This window comes from Caloenas nicobarica, chromosome 7 (assembly GCF_036013445.1).
Source record: "Caloenas nicobarica isolate bCalNic1 chromosome 7, bCalNic1.hap1, whole genome shotgun sequence".
Lineage (NCBI taxonomy): Eukaryota > Metazoa > Chordata > Aves > Columbiformes > Columbidae > Caloenas > Caloenas nicobarica.
In genome coordinates, this window is record NC_088251.1 from 18992790 (window position 1) to 19011335 (window position 18546).

General features: G+C 40.5%; 1 protein-coding gene across 1 annotated transcript in view; it reads right to left on the reverse strand.

Annotated features, from left to right (window-relative positions):
• The window catches only part of VSTM4 (V-set and transmembrane domain containing 4), a 37353-nt gene that overhangs the window by 4280 nt on the left and 14527 nt on the right, over positions 1–18546 (reverse strand). The window contains exons 5-7 of the mRNA XM_065638993.1: positions 15969–16002; positions 10811–10911; positions 9901–9962 (exon numbers count right to left, since the gene is read on the reverse strand). Coding sequence (XP_065495065.1) covers positions 9901–9962; positions 10811–10911; positions 15969–16002 — 197 coding nt within the window. The remainder of the gene's footprint in view (positions 1–9900; positions 9963–10810; positions 10912–15968; positions 16003–18546) is intronic.

Genomic DNA, 18546 nt, shown 5'->3' on the forward strand with positions numbered 1-18546 from the left:
ATGTAATAGAAATAAAATCACATATTTCTTTGTTCATGTATTGGGACTGAACTAAACCACAGTGTTTAGAAAAACCTCTGTCCTGTCCTGTTAGAAAAAGCTCTTGGTCAATTGCTCTGATACTTAATGAAGTTTAAAATTCCCTTCTTCTTTCTATCCTGAGAGTGTTAGCTTCAGTTTCTAGATATTTAAGTTGGTTAAGTTGCCTTTTTTGATATGTAAAAGATTCATTTTGGTATTTCAAAACTACATATGTCCATCTCTTCAGTAGGTAGTACAGAGGCTAAATACAGGAGGTAAGTTGGGCTGGACATCACAATAGCACAAGCTAATGCTGAAGATTTTTTTCTCAGTGTATGACAGCACATCTAGTCTCTGAAGATATTGGGAGTTTCACTGCCAACTTCAGTGGGTGTCACCTCAGACCCTAAATGCAGAATGATATACTGCATGTGAAAAGCCTTCTAAAATGAATCTGATAGAAATCTGTTAGTCACTGCCAGAGTAAAGCACTACATTTCCTAAGACTGACCCAGTGCATCTTTTAAAGCAGAAATATTTTCATTGTTCTGTAGAAATCGGTTGCTCAAGGCAAGCTAAATCTGTATATGCTTTCCCCTTTGTTGTTTAATTGTATTTCATGTTACGTTTCCATTTAGAAAATGCCGCATGTCCTAAAATAGCCAACCCAACGCCCAGCTCATGTAAATTTTAGAACTAAGATTTATGAAATCATATTGTCCAGGTGTTTTATTATATTATCTCAAAATTGCATTGTTTTCCAGTGTAGATTATCTCTTTATTCTTACTTTATTCTATTATGTTTGGATATGAAAAATAACACTAGATTCCCCAAAACAGGTCATTGGGCAGTAGTGGCTGATGTGTTGCTTTCATACATTTTTATGATGTTCCTATAGTAAACATAATTTAATAAAGCCAAAACACACTAAATAAATAATTGCATCTAGAAAAGCAATAAAACCAAATAAAATTAGTACTTTCATAAGTGGAAAAGGTACTTCAATTACTGCTACAAGCAACAGCACACCATAAAATGTGTAGAATAATTTCCCTTATGCATATTTCTAGTATGTAATAATTTGATTGAAAATATGAGGAAACACACAGGAGGTTCAAAATCGTGAAGGGTATACAGTTTTCAGCAAAGGATGCGTAATAACAGTGCATGAAAGCCAACACTACTTCAAAGTACCTATGGTAGCCAGAGTTTTTTGCTCTTCTGTACTTCATTTATCAACCATATGTTTAATTTAATCTTGCTGATTTGTTAATCCAAAAACTTTTTTTCCTTCTTTTTTTTTTTTTTTTTTGTTTGTTTTTTTAACAGACAGGGAAAGAAAACTAATTCTACAATTTCATCTCTCATTTGGATTGGATAGTGTTTTGGCAGTGTAAACCTGGAATTCTGCCACCGCCTCCTTTTTGGAACAATGTTGTGACTATAATAACTGATATTATAGGTGGGATTGATATAAAGGCAGAAGAGGAAGACACAATGGATGACTGGCCATTCACCTCTCTCTTTCTATCTTGGCTCTTCATTTAGGAGGCCATTGGGATTTCTATGACTACAACATCCTTTCCTGAAAAACTATATTGTTGTTCTGAGGTAACATTGAAATTATTTTTTCAAATAGAAGCCTGACCCAAAGTGACATTTCTAGGTACAGCCTTTCTATTGCATTTCTGTTTTCTCATCTTGGGATCACACACTTTGCAGAAATACAGATTAGGAAGACTCATCACTTTCCAGCATATCTTCTGGAAAATGCAAAATGATTCCTCTTCCAGATTTTTTCCAGTTTAATTTTAGCTTATTCCAGTCACAGGGCTTCCCATGAAAGAGTTCATTATATGAACATTTTTCTTAATAAACAATCTGCAAAGTCTATCATTTGAATATTTAAAAGAAACTAAAGTATATATATGCATAGTTTTATTTTTATTTGGTTTATCCAGGATGTAAATGTACTAGAAATTACCTAGTAGGGTTGGGCTTTTAATGAAAATTATTCTGACTTTTATGTCGTCATTACCAAGAATGTCAATTTTGTTTCGTGGCAGCGTAAAGGGTGTCTATTGTGAGCTCTGTCAGACTGAAAGTTCTTAAAGTTTTAACTAAGACCATGTTTATCCAAATTTGCAATTAGGTATGAAGCAAACAAGCAAATAATAACCTCAGAAATTTGACTTGACTGGAAAAACAACTAATGCCAGCTTGCACTCATGGATTGCTGCAGTCTCACTGTTCCATGACAGCACCAGTTGTCATGAAGATGACAAAATGAATGTGAATTTCTTATTTAAAAGAAAATCCCCAGATTCTAATTTACCATCAAAAATAAGCAGAAAAGGGTTCACTTCCAAGTTCACATCAGTCCTAAGTATTTTAGTGACTATTGCTGCAGACATTTGCATTTGGAATTCAGCATCTATATGATAGCATGTGATGGAATTTTTGTTTGGGATATGATGCAGAATTACATTAACATGCAACTAGGGCAAGAAAATTATGTTTATAGACAGAACTGAATTTCTGCCTCTGAGTTTTCTGGATTTAATAAGCATATGTCCCAAGTTCTAGGTCAGAGCTTCATAATATTTTTAGTAGCTCAGATTTCCTGCGGCAACTCTTGAAAATGAAACCCCACCCTCACTGGCATGCCCTGTGCTCGTGGGTGAATGGACTAGGTCAGCAAGAATAAAACCTTGTCAATTATGCATAAATTTACTGGTCTGATTGCCAGTACATGGCAAATTGCCACCTCTGGACTGGCCACACTGTGCCATTTGGTGCAGGTTGTGGTGCCAGGGAGATGCTGTAGGAAATGCAAATGGGAAAGGTAACAGAGTCAAGAGGTGGTGGTGAAGTTTGATCCAGTCTCTAGGAATTGCACTTCTCTTCAGGATACTCCACAGCACAAAGCAAGCAGCCCTGCCCCCATGCCATGATGTAGCCCTTTCCTAGCAAGCACATGCTGGAACTACTCTTCCTTTCTCTTGCAAAGGACAAACTTGGCTTTTTGGCCTTTTCCCTTTCATGTTTGAGAAACATCCTGTTTCGTATTCATGCTCTGTAAAGAGCTCCACAAGAAAAATGTGGATACTGTCCAGATGGCACAGCTCAGGAGCATCCTGTGTCACTGCCTGAGCACACTCAGAAAGTGTCTATAAAGGGCTCTCCAGGCCAATTGGATGGGCTTTGGCCACAGGGACAGATTGTTGCTTCTTTCTGCATGAATGCCCAGAAGACAAGAAACTGCATACTGTGTGCAACCTAAGGAAAAGGGGCTAGCCCATCTTCTCCTCTGCTTATTTCCTTTTCGTAAGCATCTCTTTTTTGAAGCTCTGGGAGAGGATGGAGTATGGCTGCCAGCTTGGCCATCACTGGAGGGCCAGCTACGGAGGTGAAGGCAAGAGTGTGCTGAAGCGAAGATTCAGCACATTTGGCGGACAGGCTGGAACTCCCTTGTCTAGGCTACCAGGACTGGGAGAGACAGCACATGGTAGCACAGCCATATTTTTCTAATATACACTAGAAAACTGCTCTCTCCGGAGTGTATGGTCTTTCTTGTGCTGAAATCAGTAGTGTTCCTCAGGGCCATAGATAACACTTATGCTCAAACTCTATGGACTTCAGTGGGATGGCTCCCTCATCAAGGTAGTAACTTAACTCAGGAGTCAGGAAAATGTTTTTTTCTCTTTAGAGCTTTGGGTGTTTACCAATGTCAGTGTCTTGAATGCAGGAAGAAAGCCAGAGATTCCCCTGGAAAAGAGGAACTTCAAAAATTACTTCTGCAGACCTTCATGAAAAACTGAAGCTAGGTCTGCAAAATTAGTTATCCCCTAGAAATGCAACTGCTGGCCAGTAAGAGTACTGAAATATCAAGGGAGCCATTGTCTTCTCAGTGCCAATGCTGAGAAATACAACATTGGAAAATATGGACGGTAGGAAGTATGACTTTTAGTGGCACTATCAATTAAAAAGGACAGGTTCTTTCCACTAAGGTGCCTATTTATTCATCCCTAGAGTAAAAAATCCTTCCGAGTCTCCCTGGGAAAAATATCTATAATTTGTGAAGCCTCTTCCAGCATTGCATCTAAATTTTGCTATTGAATCCCACAGAAGTTATGACAACTAACTCAGGGACAAAGATGATTTACTAAGTCCTATTGAATGATTTTATTATAAAGAAACAGAATCCCACAAATGTAGGGCAGGTAGTTACTTCAAGGGCTGAACTAGTTCATCTTCCTAATGAAATTAAAAATATCTGGCAGAGGTCTGTCCAGCCTGTTTTAACAGCTTTTGGGGAAGAGCATCCTCACCTTTGCTAATGCTTTATTGCTTTTACAGTTGCAGAGATATTCCTAGATCCAAATCAAACATTACTGGAAATACAGCTGATTTCTTATCCTTCAAAAAGGCGTAAGGAGGTAATTAAAGGTTTTCAGTTTTCTGGTGACCCTTTGATTACTCCAAAAGTGTCGTCACATAAAAATCATCTATGGTGGGATTTTGTAAACACACAGGTCTTGGCACAATTCCAGCAGGAGATTTTATGTATTTATACAAACTGTTTCTTCTTGGGGGTAGAGATAACAATCTGTGATCTGAATGGGAAAGCAGGCATAACTCAGCAGTTTTGAATATGTTGTGTTCCAAGTGTCAACCTGAATGTGTAAATTATATTCATGTTCCTATAAAAATCTCACATCCTAAGCAGAGACTGAAAAAAAAAAAAATTGTTCACCATTTCTTTGTTTATCATACGAACAATGTTACTTGAAGTCTGTGGAGATCAATGATCACTTAAGAAATTGGGAACTTAAATCATCACCCATTGTTACATGTTGTGGAGGAAACAACTCTTCTAACAGAGGGTGGCATAGCTTTTCATTTAAAATCATCCAAGAGAAAGGAAGACTTGATTGTTCCTACATACAGAATCCACAAATTACTGAACAGATGTATTTCACTTCCTTTTTCTTTCTCAAGGAAAGGGCTGACGGTACCAAACGGGTTAAGACTAATGAGGAATCCTAATAGCTGCGCAAAAACCTGACTAACCTACCTCTCGATTATAGCTAGCTTGATGTGTATGGTATAAGACTGGTTTGAATGATACAGTGTTTAATTGTAAGATGAAAAAGAAGACATGGAAAAAAATCTGTCCATTGAGTACAATCTTGCAATGTGTAAATTTGGTCCCAAGTTGCTGTGAGGCTGAAGCTCCAAGATAGCAGGCTGGAGCATCACTTAGAATACACAAATTCCCCAGCAAAAAAAAACCAAAACCAGTTCCTTATATTTCACAGCTCTGATGTGGTAATTAGACTGCAGATAATCCACTTGCACATCTAGACCCTTTTGTAAAAGGACGCCAAGGTCACTGGTTCAGATATACTGTGGGTCTGGTTTTTTTGTTGTACAATGGGAAATGCACTCTTGAAACCTAAAAGTCAAAAGGATTTTTCAGGTGAAGGAAACTCAAGTTTCCAGGCAACTTTATGAGTGTTTGCCTTCATTGTTTGATTCAAGAGTATACATCAATGTAGAAAACAGCTAAATATATAATACTTAAAGCCTGACTTTGCAGAGTACATGCAGATGATGAGACCAAGTCACAGCTTTCCCAGTTCCACACGTGTCAAACCCATGTCAAGTTTCTGCTCCAAACAACACCCTTCTGCCTTCTAGACACAGCAGGAGCAGGGAAGCTGTCCTTTGAATGCTTGTGAATTCTGGAGTTTCAGACATGTTCAGGGACTGTCCTGACCTGCACATTGTCAGCCTATAAGTAAGGATGGTATTTTCAAAGCACCAGAGTAAGCTTGACCTACTCATTTCTGTTACATCTGCAAAAACTGGGAATATAGATGTCTGAGCTGGCTTTGCAAATCTCAGCATAAAGTATGTAAGTGGTGCCTGAAAAAGGAAGGCAAGCAGAACAAGTGCTTTCACTCAAAGTTAACAAAATGACTTCCAGAAATTTCCCTCAGTCTTGGGTAACCATAAGCCCTGCCTGTTTCTCAAGTAGCTTTTACATCATCATTATCTAAAGAAAATCTCAGTGATCATATGGTGCTGAGTCACTGGTGATCAAATCCATGCTGGCATAAACGATGCTGTCTATGCTGTATGAGCTGTAGGTAGAAGGATGCTTCTCTTAAATAGCTCAGCTATGGTCACTCTGCTTCAGAAGTCACACAGGACCAATATGTGTCCTGAGGTGGGTAACAAGAGAAGCCAGATACACTCCAGACAGGCAGTTAGACAGTGTAGGAATGGCAGAAGCCAACTCTTATGTATGGCATGCTGTACATGTACAATGTGTTTGAAGAACTAAGACCAAGGGAATAATTTGTAATATAGGATGTATCTACCTGATTACTTATGTTAGTAGAAGCCACATAAATCAGCAGCAGAATGAAGAAGATTCCTGTCTTATCCGTGCAGGTATTCCTCCCTTTAAAATTTAGTGTGTAAACCATGAAGTCAACAAAAATTTTGCGTAAGTAAAAACTGCAGAATTTGGTTTAGCCTGAAGTCACGTCCTTTCCATTTGCTCCAGTGAATCACACAGGAGCTCATAAGCTTGGCGGTGCAAACCTTCATGAAAAGACATCGAAACCTTTTCATTTAGATGATGTTCTATAACTGACACTCTTGGGCTATGACAACTAATCTCTAGGAGGCAATCGAAGGCTTACCAGAAAATTTGGTTGAGGAAGTGTAAGATTTATATCTACCAACTCAAAGGCCTAAGTACTTAAGGCTGTAGCAGAACAGCCCTTAGAGAGCAGAATTTGTGGGCCCCCGGAATTTTCTTCTTCCTAATGACTCTCTGCGCTTCTTACATGCTATAAAAAACATCCCTTTTTGCATTTCAGTATCTCTATTTCCTTTGATCTGTACACATTTCTCATTGATGCTAATAGAGAATGACACTGACGGGGAATATTTTTGCAACAAGGGGAGCATAGAATTGTTATTCTGGCTAAAGCAAAAGCAATATGACTTAAGCAGAGTTTTTTAAAGGCTTTACTCGAGGCTGTGCAATTGAACATGATATTAGGCTTTCTCTTTTTTTTTTTTTTTTAATTTTCATCGAGATTATGTCCATATTTTATCCAGGTTATTGTATTCTTGTAAAATTATACTGCAACCCACTCTAGCATGTTAACAAAAGAAATTTTCTAGCTTATTATAAACATCTTTCAAGAAACCAGAAACACATGTCCTCTGGAAATAATTTTGCTGGTATTTAGGATATTACAAAAAATTTCCCAAAACACTGGAATTGTTTTGTAATGTTTTCTTATACTGTAGCTTGTTTGCTTAGGTTTTCTATAATATTCTCTTGGTGCCCCGGTATAGTACCTTCCTTGGGTTGCACAGAGAAGCTGCAGAAGAAGTCTGAGTCTGTCTTTGTGGTGACAATTACCTAGTAACTATGTGCCATTAGTGAAAAAAGACCCAGTGCAGACACCAGCTGTGCTATAATTACAGCTGGAAAGAAAAAATTTTTTTATCCTGCAGAGATTTGGCAAGATGACAGTAGTATTTTTCTGCCCCGAAGCAGGCTGAAAAGTTAAAATCTGAGAAATTTTTGACAATTGAAAAAATGGGGCAGCAAGTACGCTGAAAATCAATGAAATGTTTCATTTAGATGAATTGGATGCCTTTTTCTCTGTAAATATTACCATTTTGTATCTTTGTTGAAACTTCTTTTACTTCAATTACTTTAATTTCCTCACTGAAAATAATTTAAAAGCAGAAAAAAAAAGATTTTTTTCTGAGAATACTAAAACGTAGAGGAGTTTAACCAACTGTGTTGTAAAGGGAGGCAAAAGGAGCAGAAATGAGAAACAGCTCTAGGGGGTGTCTTGCCCAGCTTCTGAATATGGCTTATAGACCAACTTAGCTTTAGTTTACTTTGCCCTTTAAAGTAGTGCTAGGTGAGTTTGGGTATTGCAAATTGTTTGGATAATATTTGTTGGATTACTTTTTGACTTAAAACTAATTCACATCCATAGATTGTGTGTTTTCTGCAGGCTGCACTGTCTTTCCAGGTGCACTCCGAGGTGAAATATGAAAGGCAGAAGAGCAGAGCCAGACTCGAGTCTGACAGCGAGGCATTAAAGCTGAGTCTGCTGGATGCACACAGTGTGCAGATCCTCTGTCACGCTAGGGAAGACAAAGCTGATTTCATTGTTTGGAAAGGCTTTATTCCTGTTCACTTCCAAAGGATTTAAACCTTGACTGGGTTTGTGTAGCAGGAAGGGAAGAGACAACAGCTATTTGTGGCCTATATCCTTGGATTTATTCCAGAAAGAAGAAGCATCTGGAAACAGATTTACTTCAAGTTCAGCATGTGTTGATGTGCTTTATTGACCTGCAGGAAGCATGTGAGTGGTTTAACTGATGAGAGCTTTTCCTTGGAGGGCTGAAGACTATTTCTGATGTAGCTACATGACTGGGCACAGTGAGTAGTTCAGTGTGTGCAGCAAAGAGTGACTGTCATCCCCTGATGCTGAGTGGTCTCATCTCTTTTTGTCCTCTCATTTTAGCTTTGGCTGGACACAATTACCTACATAGATATGAGATTTGCTTCACAGACTTTTAAAACTCCACCTCCTCCTCTACTGAAATCTGGCCTGGATGAGCAGACGCTGGCCAAGGTGCAATCCCTGCAGGACGAGGAGAAGAGTGGTGAGCTCCATACCCACGCAGCAGTGTTGCCTAAGACAGGGGTGTCAAACTCATTTTCACAGGGGGCCACATCAGCCTCGTGGTTGCCTCCAAAGGGACAAATGTAATTTTAGGACTGTATAAATGTAGGAGTAGTTGGCCTAAGCTAAAGCTGAGCTATTCTGAAGTCACCTGGCATTATGTTCAGGTATCCTTAGTTGTACTCTGACCATACTTAAAAGGGCATGGAATATATACTGACAATTGGTGGGAAGGTTCCCAGTTCTATTCCTTACCTGAAAGTGAAGCCATCACAGAGGGGGTTGGGTTAGTCACATAGCCCAATTTTGGGCACTCACCTTCACCTAAGTTAGGGAGTTAGTCACCCTGGGATCTCTCTATTACCAGAGAAGGGAGAAAGGATTCCCAAAAGGCAATTCAAAGCATCTAGTCTGAACTAGCGGGAGCATTAAGTTCCTATTCTAACTCATCTCTCTTTCTATTGAATATATAGGGAGCCTAACAGACCATCCTTTTTATATAGGCAGCTGAAAATAGTTGGTATAAAACTTCATTATGCCTGGATGTCTTGTCCTGGTATGGCTTTGTTATTAAAGCAGAGAAACATCTCTCCATCTATTTGATTTGTCTGGAGAATATCCACAGGGTTTTTTTCATACAGGAACTCATATCCAACAGAAATTGCCATATGAGTTTTCCTTTTCCTTAGTATGACCTGTCTACACACATCTCATTCCTGCAACTTCAGTTATTCCCAACTTACATCACTGTAGGGCAGAAACTGGTTCCCTGTTTCTGACTTGAAAAGTCTCAAAAGCAGTGTGACCACTGCGGTTGTGATTCTGTAACTGGCATTTTTTCCAAAGCATCAGCTGCCAGAAGCATGTGAGAATCAATAGCTGGTTTCATTTAAGAACAGGCTAAATTTGTAGACATGATGACCACTAGAAAGCTGGAAAACTTAATCCAGTGTAACCTAATGCTCAAAATGAAAAGAGCCAAGACAATTCATCACTTGAAAAAGTATTACTTAGAAAAAAAGGACTTGTATGATCTTTAAGGCAATTTATGGTTTCTGAACCTAGAGTTCTGGCAACATTACAGCAATTGTATTGAGAGAGAAGAATATAGAGAAAATAATGTCATAAAAAATTACTTACCAGGATCAATTTTCTTTGAGGTTTCAAGAGCTTGGGCTTAGGAAAATTATTGGCTATTGGAGCTATGGAAATAAATATTAAGGGATCATTTCATATTATCATAATTCACTGGCATTTTTAGTATACTTATTAGCAATTTATAAATGATATATTAATAGCAGATTAGGAGCAAATACATGTGCTCAAACCAGACTTTAACTGCATTTCAGGTAATATGTTTTACAATGAAACATAAGGCTTATGAATTAGAAAAATTCATAAGATTAAAGAATCTGATATGCAAAACATGCTGTTAGTGTGCAGAAGCCAGGGCAAATACACATCTTTAGATCTTGTCATCTAACACACAGTAAACTTCCCAGTCCTTTCCCTCCTCTCTCCCAGTGGCTCAGCACTAGCAGTAGCATTTAGAAAGTATGCCCAAGAGTTTGCATGCTTGACCCTGGAAGCAATAGCAAATCCTCTTCAAAAATGAGGCTCCCCAGAGGCTGATCTTTATCTGCTCAGCTTGTTCGACTTCTCAAGTGCACCTGCAATTTTAAGAGTGCAATGTGGTGGCTTCCATCCGTCTGTCCCCAACATGAAGTTTCATCTTTCCTGACTTTAACCTTCTGTTTGAGCAGGGTGAATATTGCTTCAGAGGTTCCTCTCTCTCCTCTGATTAGTGGGAGCTGAGACCTCTTGCCTGGACTTGGTGAGTAGCTTTTCAATAGCTAAAGCTGCAGGGAGGTGAGAGCCTGGTCCCAGCAGAAGGTGTGGGCCATTTCTGCCTCCACCGATGGGTGCGAGCACAGGTCACCTCCCAGGCAGAGTCAGTGGAGGAGTGCAGGAGTCCTGAGATCCCTTGCTCTGCTGTCTCTCTGTGGTTGTGCTCAGGATTTGAAATACCTCTGCACCTCTGTTTTCATACCTTTTGCTGGGATGGCTGGTGGTTGCTCCACTTTCTTTTTCTTTACCTTCTTGGGCTGTAGAGGGGACATGCTTGTCACGCTGGTAACTGTCTCCCCAGAGCTGCAAAGCAGAGGTCCATAGGTGAGGAAAAAGTGAAGGTAATGGGGGGAAAGATAGTTCGTGCCAGTGAGTTCATGCAAACACATCACCTTGCATTTGTGAGAGTCCCTGCTCAAAAACTTAGATTTTGACCTGGGAATATAATGAAAAACCTCTTACAGGGGTTGGAAATGCTCTGATCTGTCCTGGCACAGAAAATGCAAAGTGACAGGTCTAAAAAACACTCATTTCATAGCAGCTGTTCCTTAAAAACATGTATGACCCCACTGCTGCACCCAGGATGAGCTTGTACCCTTCTGTCCTTGAGGGCAAGAGGCACAGATGGGTTAGGTGATTTGCATAAGCTCACTCATGAAGCATTTGGCAAAGCAAAATCTTCAATGCAGTTTCTGGGCTAAGACTGACTGCATGGCCAGGAGGACATGTAGCATGCCTTCAGACAGTTCACAAACACACACTTGAAAAAAACAGCTTTTTAAAGGAGGCTGGTGTGCTCAGTGCACATAAAATGGAGAAACAGTGCCCCAAACTCTTGAGCACTTTGCATTGTCCAGTAGATCCATGCTGAAAAAGCTCTAGTAGGTATGAGGGAAGAGTACAAGTTAGAGAGAGGTTCTCCTTCTCCTCTACTCTGCCCTGGTGAGACCACATCTGGAATATTTTCTCCAGTTCTGGGCCCCTCAATTCAAGAAGGACGGGGAACTGCTGGAGAGAGTCCAGCGCAGGGCAACAATGATTAAGGGAGTGGAGCATCTGCCTTATGAGGAAAGGCTGAGGGAGCTGGGGCTCTTTAGCTTGGAGAAGAGGAGACTGAGGGGTGACCTCATTAATGTTTATAAATATATAAAGGGTGGGTGTCACGAGGATGGAGCCAGGCTCTTCTCGGTGACAACCAATGGTAAGACAAGGGGTAATGGGTTCAAACTGGAACACAAGAGGTTCCACTTAAATTTGAGAAGAAAGTGAGGGTGACAGACACTGGAACAGGCTGTCCAGGGAGGTTGTGGAGTCTCCTTCTCTGGAGACATTCAAAACCCGCCTGGACGCCTTCCTGTGTAGCCTAATCTGGGTGTTCCTGCTCTGGCAGGGGGATTGGACTAGATGATCTTTTGAGGTCCCTTCCAATACCTAACATTCTGTGATTATAAACAGACTCCTGTCCTAAAGGGCTTCTGTGTTTGGACTGTCCCAAGTTGTTGTTCCTCTCCAGGTTCTTTTGCATAATGAAACATTCTCTTTATATTAATCAAATAAAATACTCAAGGTGGGCCAAAGTCCTAATGAAAGTTATGATGTCTCAGCTATTGCCTACACAAGAATAACAAAATAACAGACATTATAATTTTACATAGTTGTTAATCCAAATAAACGTCACTACCATTGGTAAAATCACTATGGATTTACACTTGCGGAGATTACAAAAAAACTCTGGTTTGCTGATTTTCCTGAGTTCTGTTCCATGTACTCAGTCCAAAATGTATGTTTGCTGCCAAACTTCTTTTAAAGTGTTTGAAAAGTAAAATATTTGCAAGATTTATAAATAAATCACATCAATTGTGTAAACTGAGGTTTCTATTAAAATTATATGCCTGCACTATTGTGAACCTACCCCACAATAACCATTTGTTTCTACATAAAAATCAAAACATTAAATTGTTTAAAACTGTCCTGCCTAGCTCCATTGCCCAAACACATCAAACTGCAAAGAGCAAAGAGTACCAAAAAGAGGACGAGAATGAATATTTAATGTGTTTCATTTTAATATTCCAGGGTCATTAAGGCAGATGTATAGCTTGAAAATACTATCATTCTGATACAGCTACTTTAAGCACAATATATGAAAAGGCTTAGTGTCAATTAATTGCATTAGTTATTATTCCTGCTTTGCCACTGAAAAAAATGAAGCTACAGAGAAACGTATTTGTAGCTTACAATTTTCTTTTAAATGCCAAGGCCACACGGGTTAACTAATTCTGAGAGATACAATAACTGTACTTGCTGCCTTAGAACTGAGCTCCTCAAACCAAACAAGGAGGCTCAGAAAGGACTCCTTGGCTCCCAAACACTGTCTCTTTGTGAGCTTGTCTTGTTCAATGTCTAAAAGGAAAGTTAGTTTTTTATCTCACTCCAGCCCCTCCTCCAGCCTCCGGGCTTCCATTTCAACAGTGTCACATTGTACATTTCTTGAAGGATCTGATGAGTTTTTAGAGAGCAAGAAAAAGACAGGAGTTTGAGGCTAAAACCTGTGGAAGGTGTTTAACAGTCATGGCACCAGGACAGCAGTTTCCCTGGAGGTCGTGGCTGGTATTTCTGGAACATACTGTCCCAAGATCTGGCAAACTGCTGCAATTTTGGGCTTTACTGTCCTTATTAGAGTCAAGGATGTGGGACATTTACTGTGGTTGTATAGGTCAGCTATTCCATCTTGTCTGCAGGGAGATGACAAAAAATTCAGCCGAGTGAACCGAGAGCTGCTTTGATGTTTTCTGAACAGTGGATCTGGGTGAGAAGGTGCCAGGGGAGGCCTGGGTACTTTTGACTCCGACTCAGCCTGGCAGAATTTGCTCCTATACCATTAGATCTGCACCATGGAACCAAAGTGTGAGATGGACAGCTTTCTGAGGTGAACACTTTTTTCACCTCAAATTATTTGTCTCCAGAAAAGCAGTCACCGACGGACTGGAGAGTTCAGGCCAAAACAAACAAATAAAAGACAGAAAAAAATTATTCCTGTTTTCAAAGCTACACCTCCTGGGGGTTTCTGGATTTGAAAACAGACAAGATGAGCTAATAAGAAGGAGGATAATAAGAAGGAGGATATTTAAAGAAAAGAAAACCCCAGAAAATGGAATTAGGTGGTTTGTAAAACCCAGAATAACTGTACTTTTTATTTAGGTATTTATTTTTAAAATGTGGGAAAGAACTGGGTTTTGGTTAACTCAGTTTTTCCTTAATGCTTTATTGGTCGAGTAGCAAACCAAAACCCAAACATTTGCTTTGTTCTACTCAGAAAACCTGGATTTAATTTTCTACCAAGGCCATTTTGTGAGACCTGGGGTAAATCACTTAGCCCTTTGTGTTTCAGATTCCAATTAAGTAAAAACACCATTATGATGCCAAAACATGAAAAATTTTAAGATGCTTAGGTATTACTGCAGTGGGAGTACAGACGTTTCTTAGAGACTGGACTATTAATGTAATTTTTGAAACTGGATTCTGCTCTGAGTTTGAAATATCACTAAGGGAGTTGAAGATGAGCCTCTCTAATCAAGCCTGAGTTTTGCAGAGTGTAGTCATTTTGACTGGCAAGAATCTCATGCAAATTAGTTCTTTAGTTTGGCCTAATGGAAATTTAGACATTGGGTTTTGGGTCTAAATGTGTTGAATTAAGTTGGAATACAAGGAATGCAAAGGTGAAGAGAAGAGATTTCAAAGGAATTAATGGTTTGTGTTTTCAGCAGTGGGTGGAAAATAAATGGTACCAAGTGTGAAACACAGCGAAAATTATAATACTGGTAACACTTTCACAGCTGTTAAATTTTAAAGCCCTGAAGTCAATGCACTTTAGACATGCATTCGTGGGATCAGGGCTTTCATTAGCATATCTTGCCATTCTGAAATACAAGAAACTTCATTTTTATCCATATAGTCATGTATTTCTTTCACTTCCAGAGATACTGTTTTACAGTGAAGAAATCATGTTGGCTTTTTTTCTCCCTGCTATTCAGCCTCCTAAGTTTAGTGTTTGTAGTAGTGTCACTACTACAGCATGTATGCCCAGAAAGGCATATTGTGTGTTATGAGTCTTTTTATCTGACTGCCCTGCTCCATTTTTTCAGCCGTGTTTTCAATCAGGTCTCATTTTTCTCCTCTTATTGTGTTCTCTACCAATGTACCCAATCTACTTTCATTTCCTGCCCCTCCCACTTCTTTTTTTGTTTGTTTGTTTTTGTTTTTGTACTTCCAACTTTGTCCCAGCAGCTAATAAAAAAGGGGAAAGAGAAAACATCCATGGAAAAATGAAAACTGCTGAGCTGTCTCTGTAAGTTTTTAGTGTGGTGCAATAGCTGGTCAGGGTCACAGAACAAAGATCTTTCCATGAATAACATGAAAATTTCAGTTTGTACTGACCTCTCCTGAACTCTGTTGCTTTGTTGTGACTTCACTTACATCTGAGTGCTGGTTAGATTGAACACAGTGATAATCCCATGAGAATGCACTAAAAATTACACTAGTTGAAGATCTGAGATATACTATACTTGGCATTGAATCTCATAGTATCTAAAACGATACTAAGAGAAATAGTATCTGTGATACCAAATGGTACTGGATTTAAACTACAAGGCTAGAAACACATGTTTTCTGTCACTGAAAACTGGCAAACAGCTGTTCTTGCGTGTTGTTATAAGGCATCCCTCTTTAATATTTTTTGTTTGTAAAATACTTCTGTCACCATTTTTTTTTTACTGAAGTTCCAGCACAATTTATATCTCAGGAAGATCATGGGATGGAAATCAGTTTTATCACACCCCACAATCAAAAACTTTTGGCAGCCAGTGGTATTCAATGGACAGTGATTAATGACTGCAGCAGAAGTAGAATTTTTCCCATCACTTGGAGTCTTCAGCTGGGAATAGACTATGGGCCTAGAAAATCTGCTTTTGAGCCTCATTCTCTGTTCCTGGGTGCGAGAATCATTGGGTAACGTGGCTTGTGTACATGGATAGTTTAAGTAATTACCATCTGGTGAAGCGTTGGGAAAACCTAGAAAGCCACACAGGATGAAAGCAGGCTTCTCCAGAGAGGAATTCAGAGCCTCAAGGAGACGCTTGTCACTGAAGCACCTGCAGGACCTATAGCTAGATAGCCCAGGTAGACCTCCCGTATCATGCACAGCAGATGTTGGCTTGCAGGCACATTCATGACTCATGGATCAAGGATTCTTTATCCTCCTGTAGGTATTTTGGAAAACATTACTCATCTTCTTCAGCATAAATAGCAAAACAAAGACAGAATTGGTACCTTGGGTTATAGTAAAGAGAAATGTAATCTCCTACCTGTTCTGGGGGCATTTCACCAGGTAGTGCTTCACTGTTAAAGAAAAAAAAAAAAAAGGTGGCTTCATACCAACACAGTTTATGAGTTACAGATGGATACTGCAGATAGACCTGTGCTGCTGAGACTGTGGAGTTGCCAGATTGTTACACCAGGAGAGCTGCTAATCATCACCGTACATTATACTGTGCATTAAAATGTAGTCTGACTCAAAGACATAGCTAGGCTTGGGAGAGGGGAATGTATCAAACAACACCAAAAATCTGCTGTGGAAGTGCTGGGCAACACACATTCCAGTGGTCAGCCCAGCCAAAAGACAGCTTGCTAAGGAAAAACACAGCAGGCCAGTAATTTTACTTTGAAGACTTTTATTTCCCTCGTGGTGCGTCTATTTATTTCCAGAAGCCTGAAATAAACCATTCACCCACAGGATCCACTGCTGTTCCTAAAGTAAGCTAGACTGAGGCCTCAGGCAGTCTACAGCTTGTGGTCTACGGCTTCCTCACAAGGGGAGGAGGAAGGGCAGGCGCCGACCTCTTCTCTTTGGCGACCAATGACAGAACCCAAGGGAATGGCAGGAAAGATGTGCCAGAGGAGGTTTAGGTTGGACATTAGGAAAAGGTTCCTGACTCAGAGGGTGGTGGAGCACTGGAACAGGCTCCCCAGGGAGGTGTCACAGCCCCAAGCCTGACAGTTTTCAATAAGAGATTGGACAACACCCTCAGACACATGGTGTGATCTGTGGGGTTGTCATATGCAGGGACAGGAGTTGGACTCGATGATCCTTGTGGGTCCATTCCAACTCAGGACGTTCTATGATTCTATGTCTAAGCCAGCCAAGGCAGTGATTCCATCTGCCTGTCTGGCCTTTTTTTTTGATGTACATAACAGTGGGCCTGACCCTTCAGGAGTAAGGGGATGCTCATGTACATAGTTGACATGCTTTCGAGCATCTCTAGGTGTGTATTATTTTGGTTTGCCCTACAGTTACTAAGCTTTCGAACCAGGGACTGGGAAGAGCAACCACTCCTGCAACAAAGGGACATAGACTTCTACCAAAACCACAGAGGATTTGCCAGTTTCAACCATTGCTGCTTCCCACAGCATCCCATAGCTGCCCTGTGCTATGGGCCAGCCCCAGCTGCAGTGCCAATCAAATCAAACCGAGGGAGCTTCTTTGGTGAGGAATTGGGTTCAGTATTACCCTTCTCATGTCAGAGCCCTGAGTTGAACCAGGATCTGCTCAGATTTCACAGGCAAACACCCCAGAGGGATCATCCCCACCTTCATCTACAGAAAATCCCAATTTTTCATTCAAGTATGAGCTGCAATTTGTCCCAGGCTGGGCTGTTCTTGTACAGGGCCAGGAAGAGTTTTCCCCTTCCTCTTCACACACTTACTTGGGTGTCTGCCTCCACTCCTTGGGTGGGGTTGGGTTGTTGCTGGGTGGGGTGGGAAAGGGTAGATCGGATCAGATGATCCTACTTGTGGTGATAAGGCTGAAGAACTGGAGGAGGAAGCTGGAGTTGTGGGAGAGTGCAGGAAGTTGTTGGTGTTCCTGTAGTAGGGTGACTGGAGAGATTTAGGGACAAGCCCTGATGGAAATTTTCCCAGCAAGGTGAGGTGATAGTTTTGGTTGTTCTGGGCCACTGACTTGGTTTTAAGGGGAAGAGCAGAGCCAGGGTTCACTTGAGGGACCTCTGAAGAAGATGTGGTGACCACCTCACTGAAAGTCAAGGATGCTGTGCCTGGAGTCTGCCTGGAAGCTTCTGGTTATGCAGAGGGACGATTGTTTTGCTGTCCCTGTCTTTACTCCTGTCTTCAAGGAAGGATGGACTTCATGATCTCACTGCAAGTGCTTTTCATGGAATACTAGCATCTGCCTAGTCCATCCCAGGATGGAGGTACAGAGTGCCAAGGAGGGAGAGGAGGTAAGAATGATTTTTGAAGAGCAATGCTTTATTCTAACAGTCTGAGAGAGCAGTGCTGTTGGGCGACAGAGTGGGTATCTTGTGGTCAGACCCTAGCCCCTGAAAGGTGCCTCTAGAGGGGATAGAGGAGTGTTGGAGGAGGAGGGGGCTCTTTGTGCTTTATGGCCATATGACTGAGTGGAAACACCACCTTCCAGGGAACTGCCACTCTCCTGGGCAGAGGTTCAGATGTGAGCCTGCTGCCATGGCCCAGAGACTGTGGGGAGAAAAACCAATATGGGGCTGGTAGAGAATTTTTAATTTCCTGATGCTTGACTGGATGCTGAGACAATTAATGTGGCTCTGGAAAATACTCTGATCACGTGGCCCTCACTAAAAGACTTGCCTGAAAATCTTACCCTTGTACACTGAGTGCCTATATGCAAAGCTTTACTCTGTTATATTTCCATGAATCCATAAGTTTAATGCTGCTAGTGTTTACTGCATAAAAATTTCCTGAAACCTGTAATTATTCAGATATTATGGTAGTGAGGAAAGGATTTAGCAACTCAGAGGTAATTACTTTTTCTCTGTTGTATATGCTTATTCTATATTGTATTCTCTATTATTTCTATATTTAACTGGTGTCGGTTCAATGTAACAAGACCTT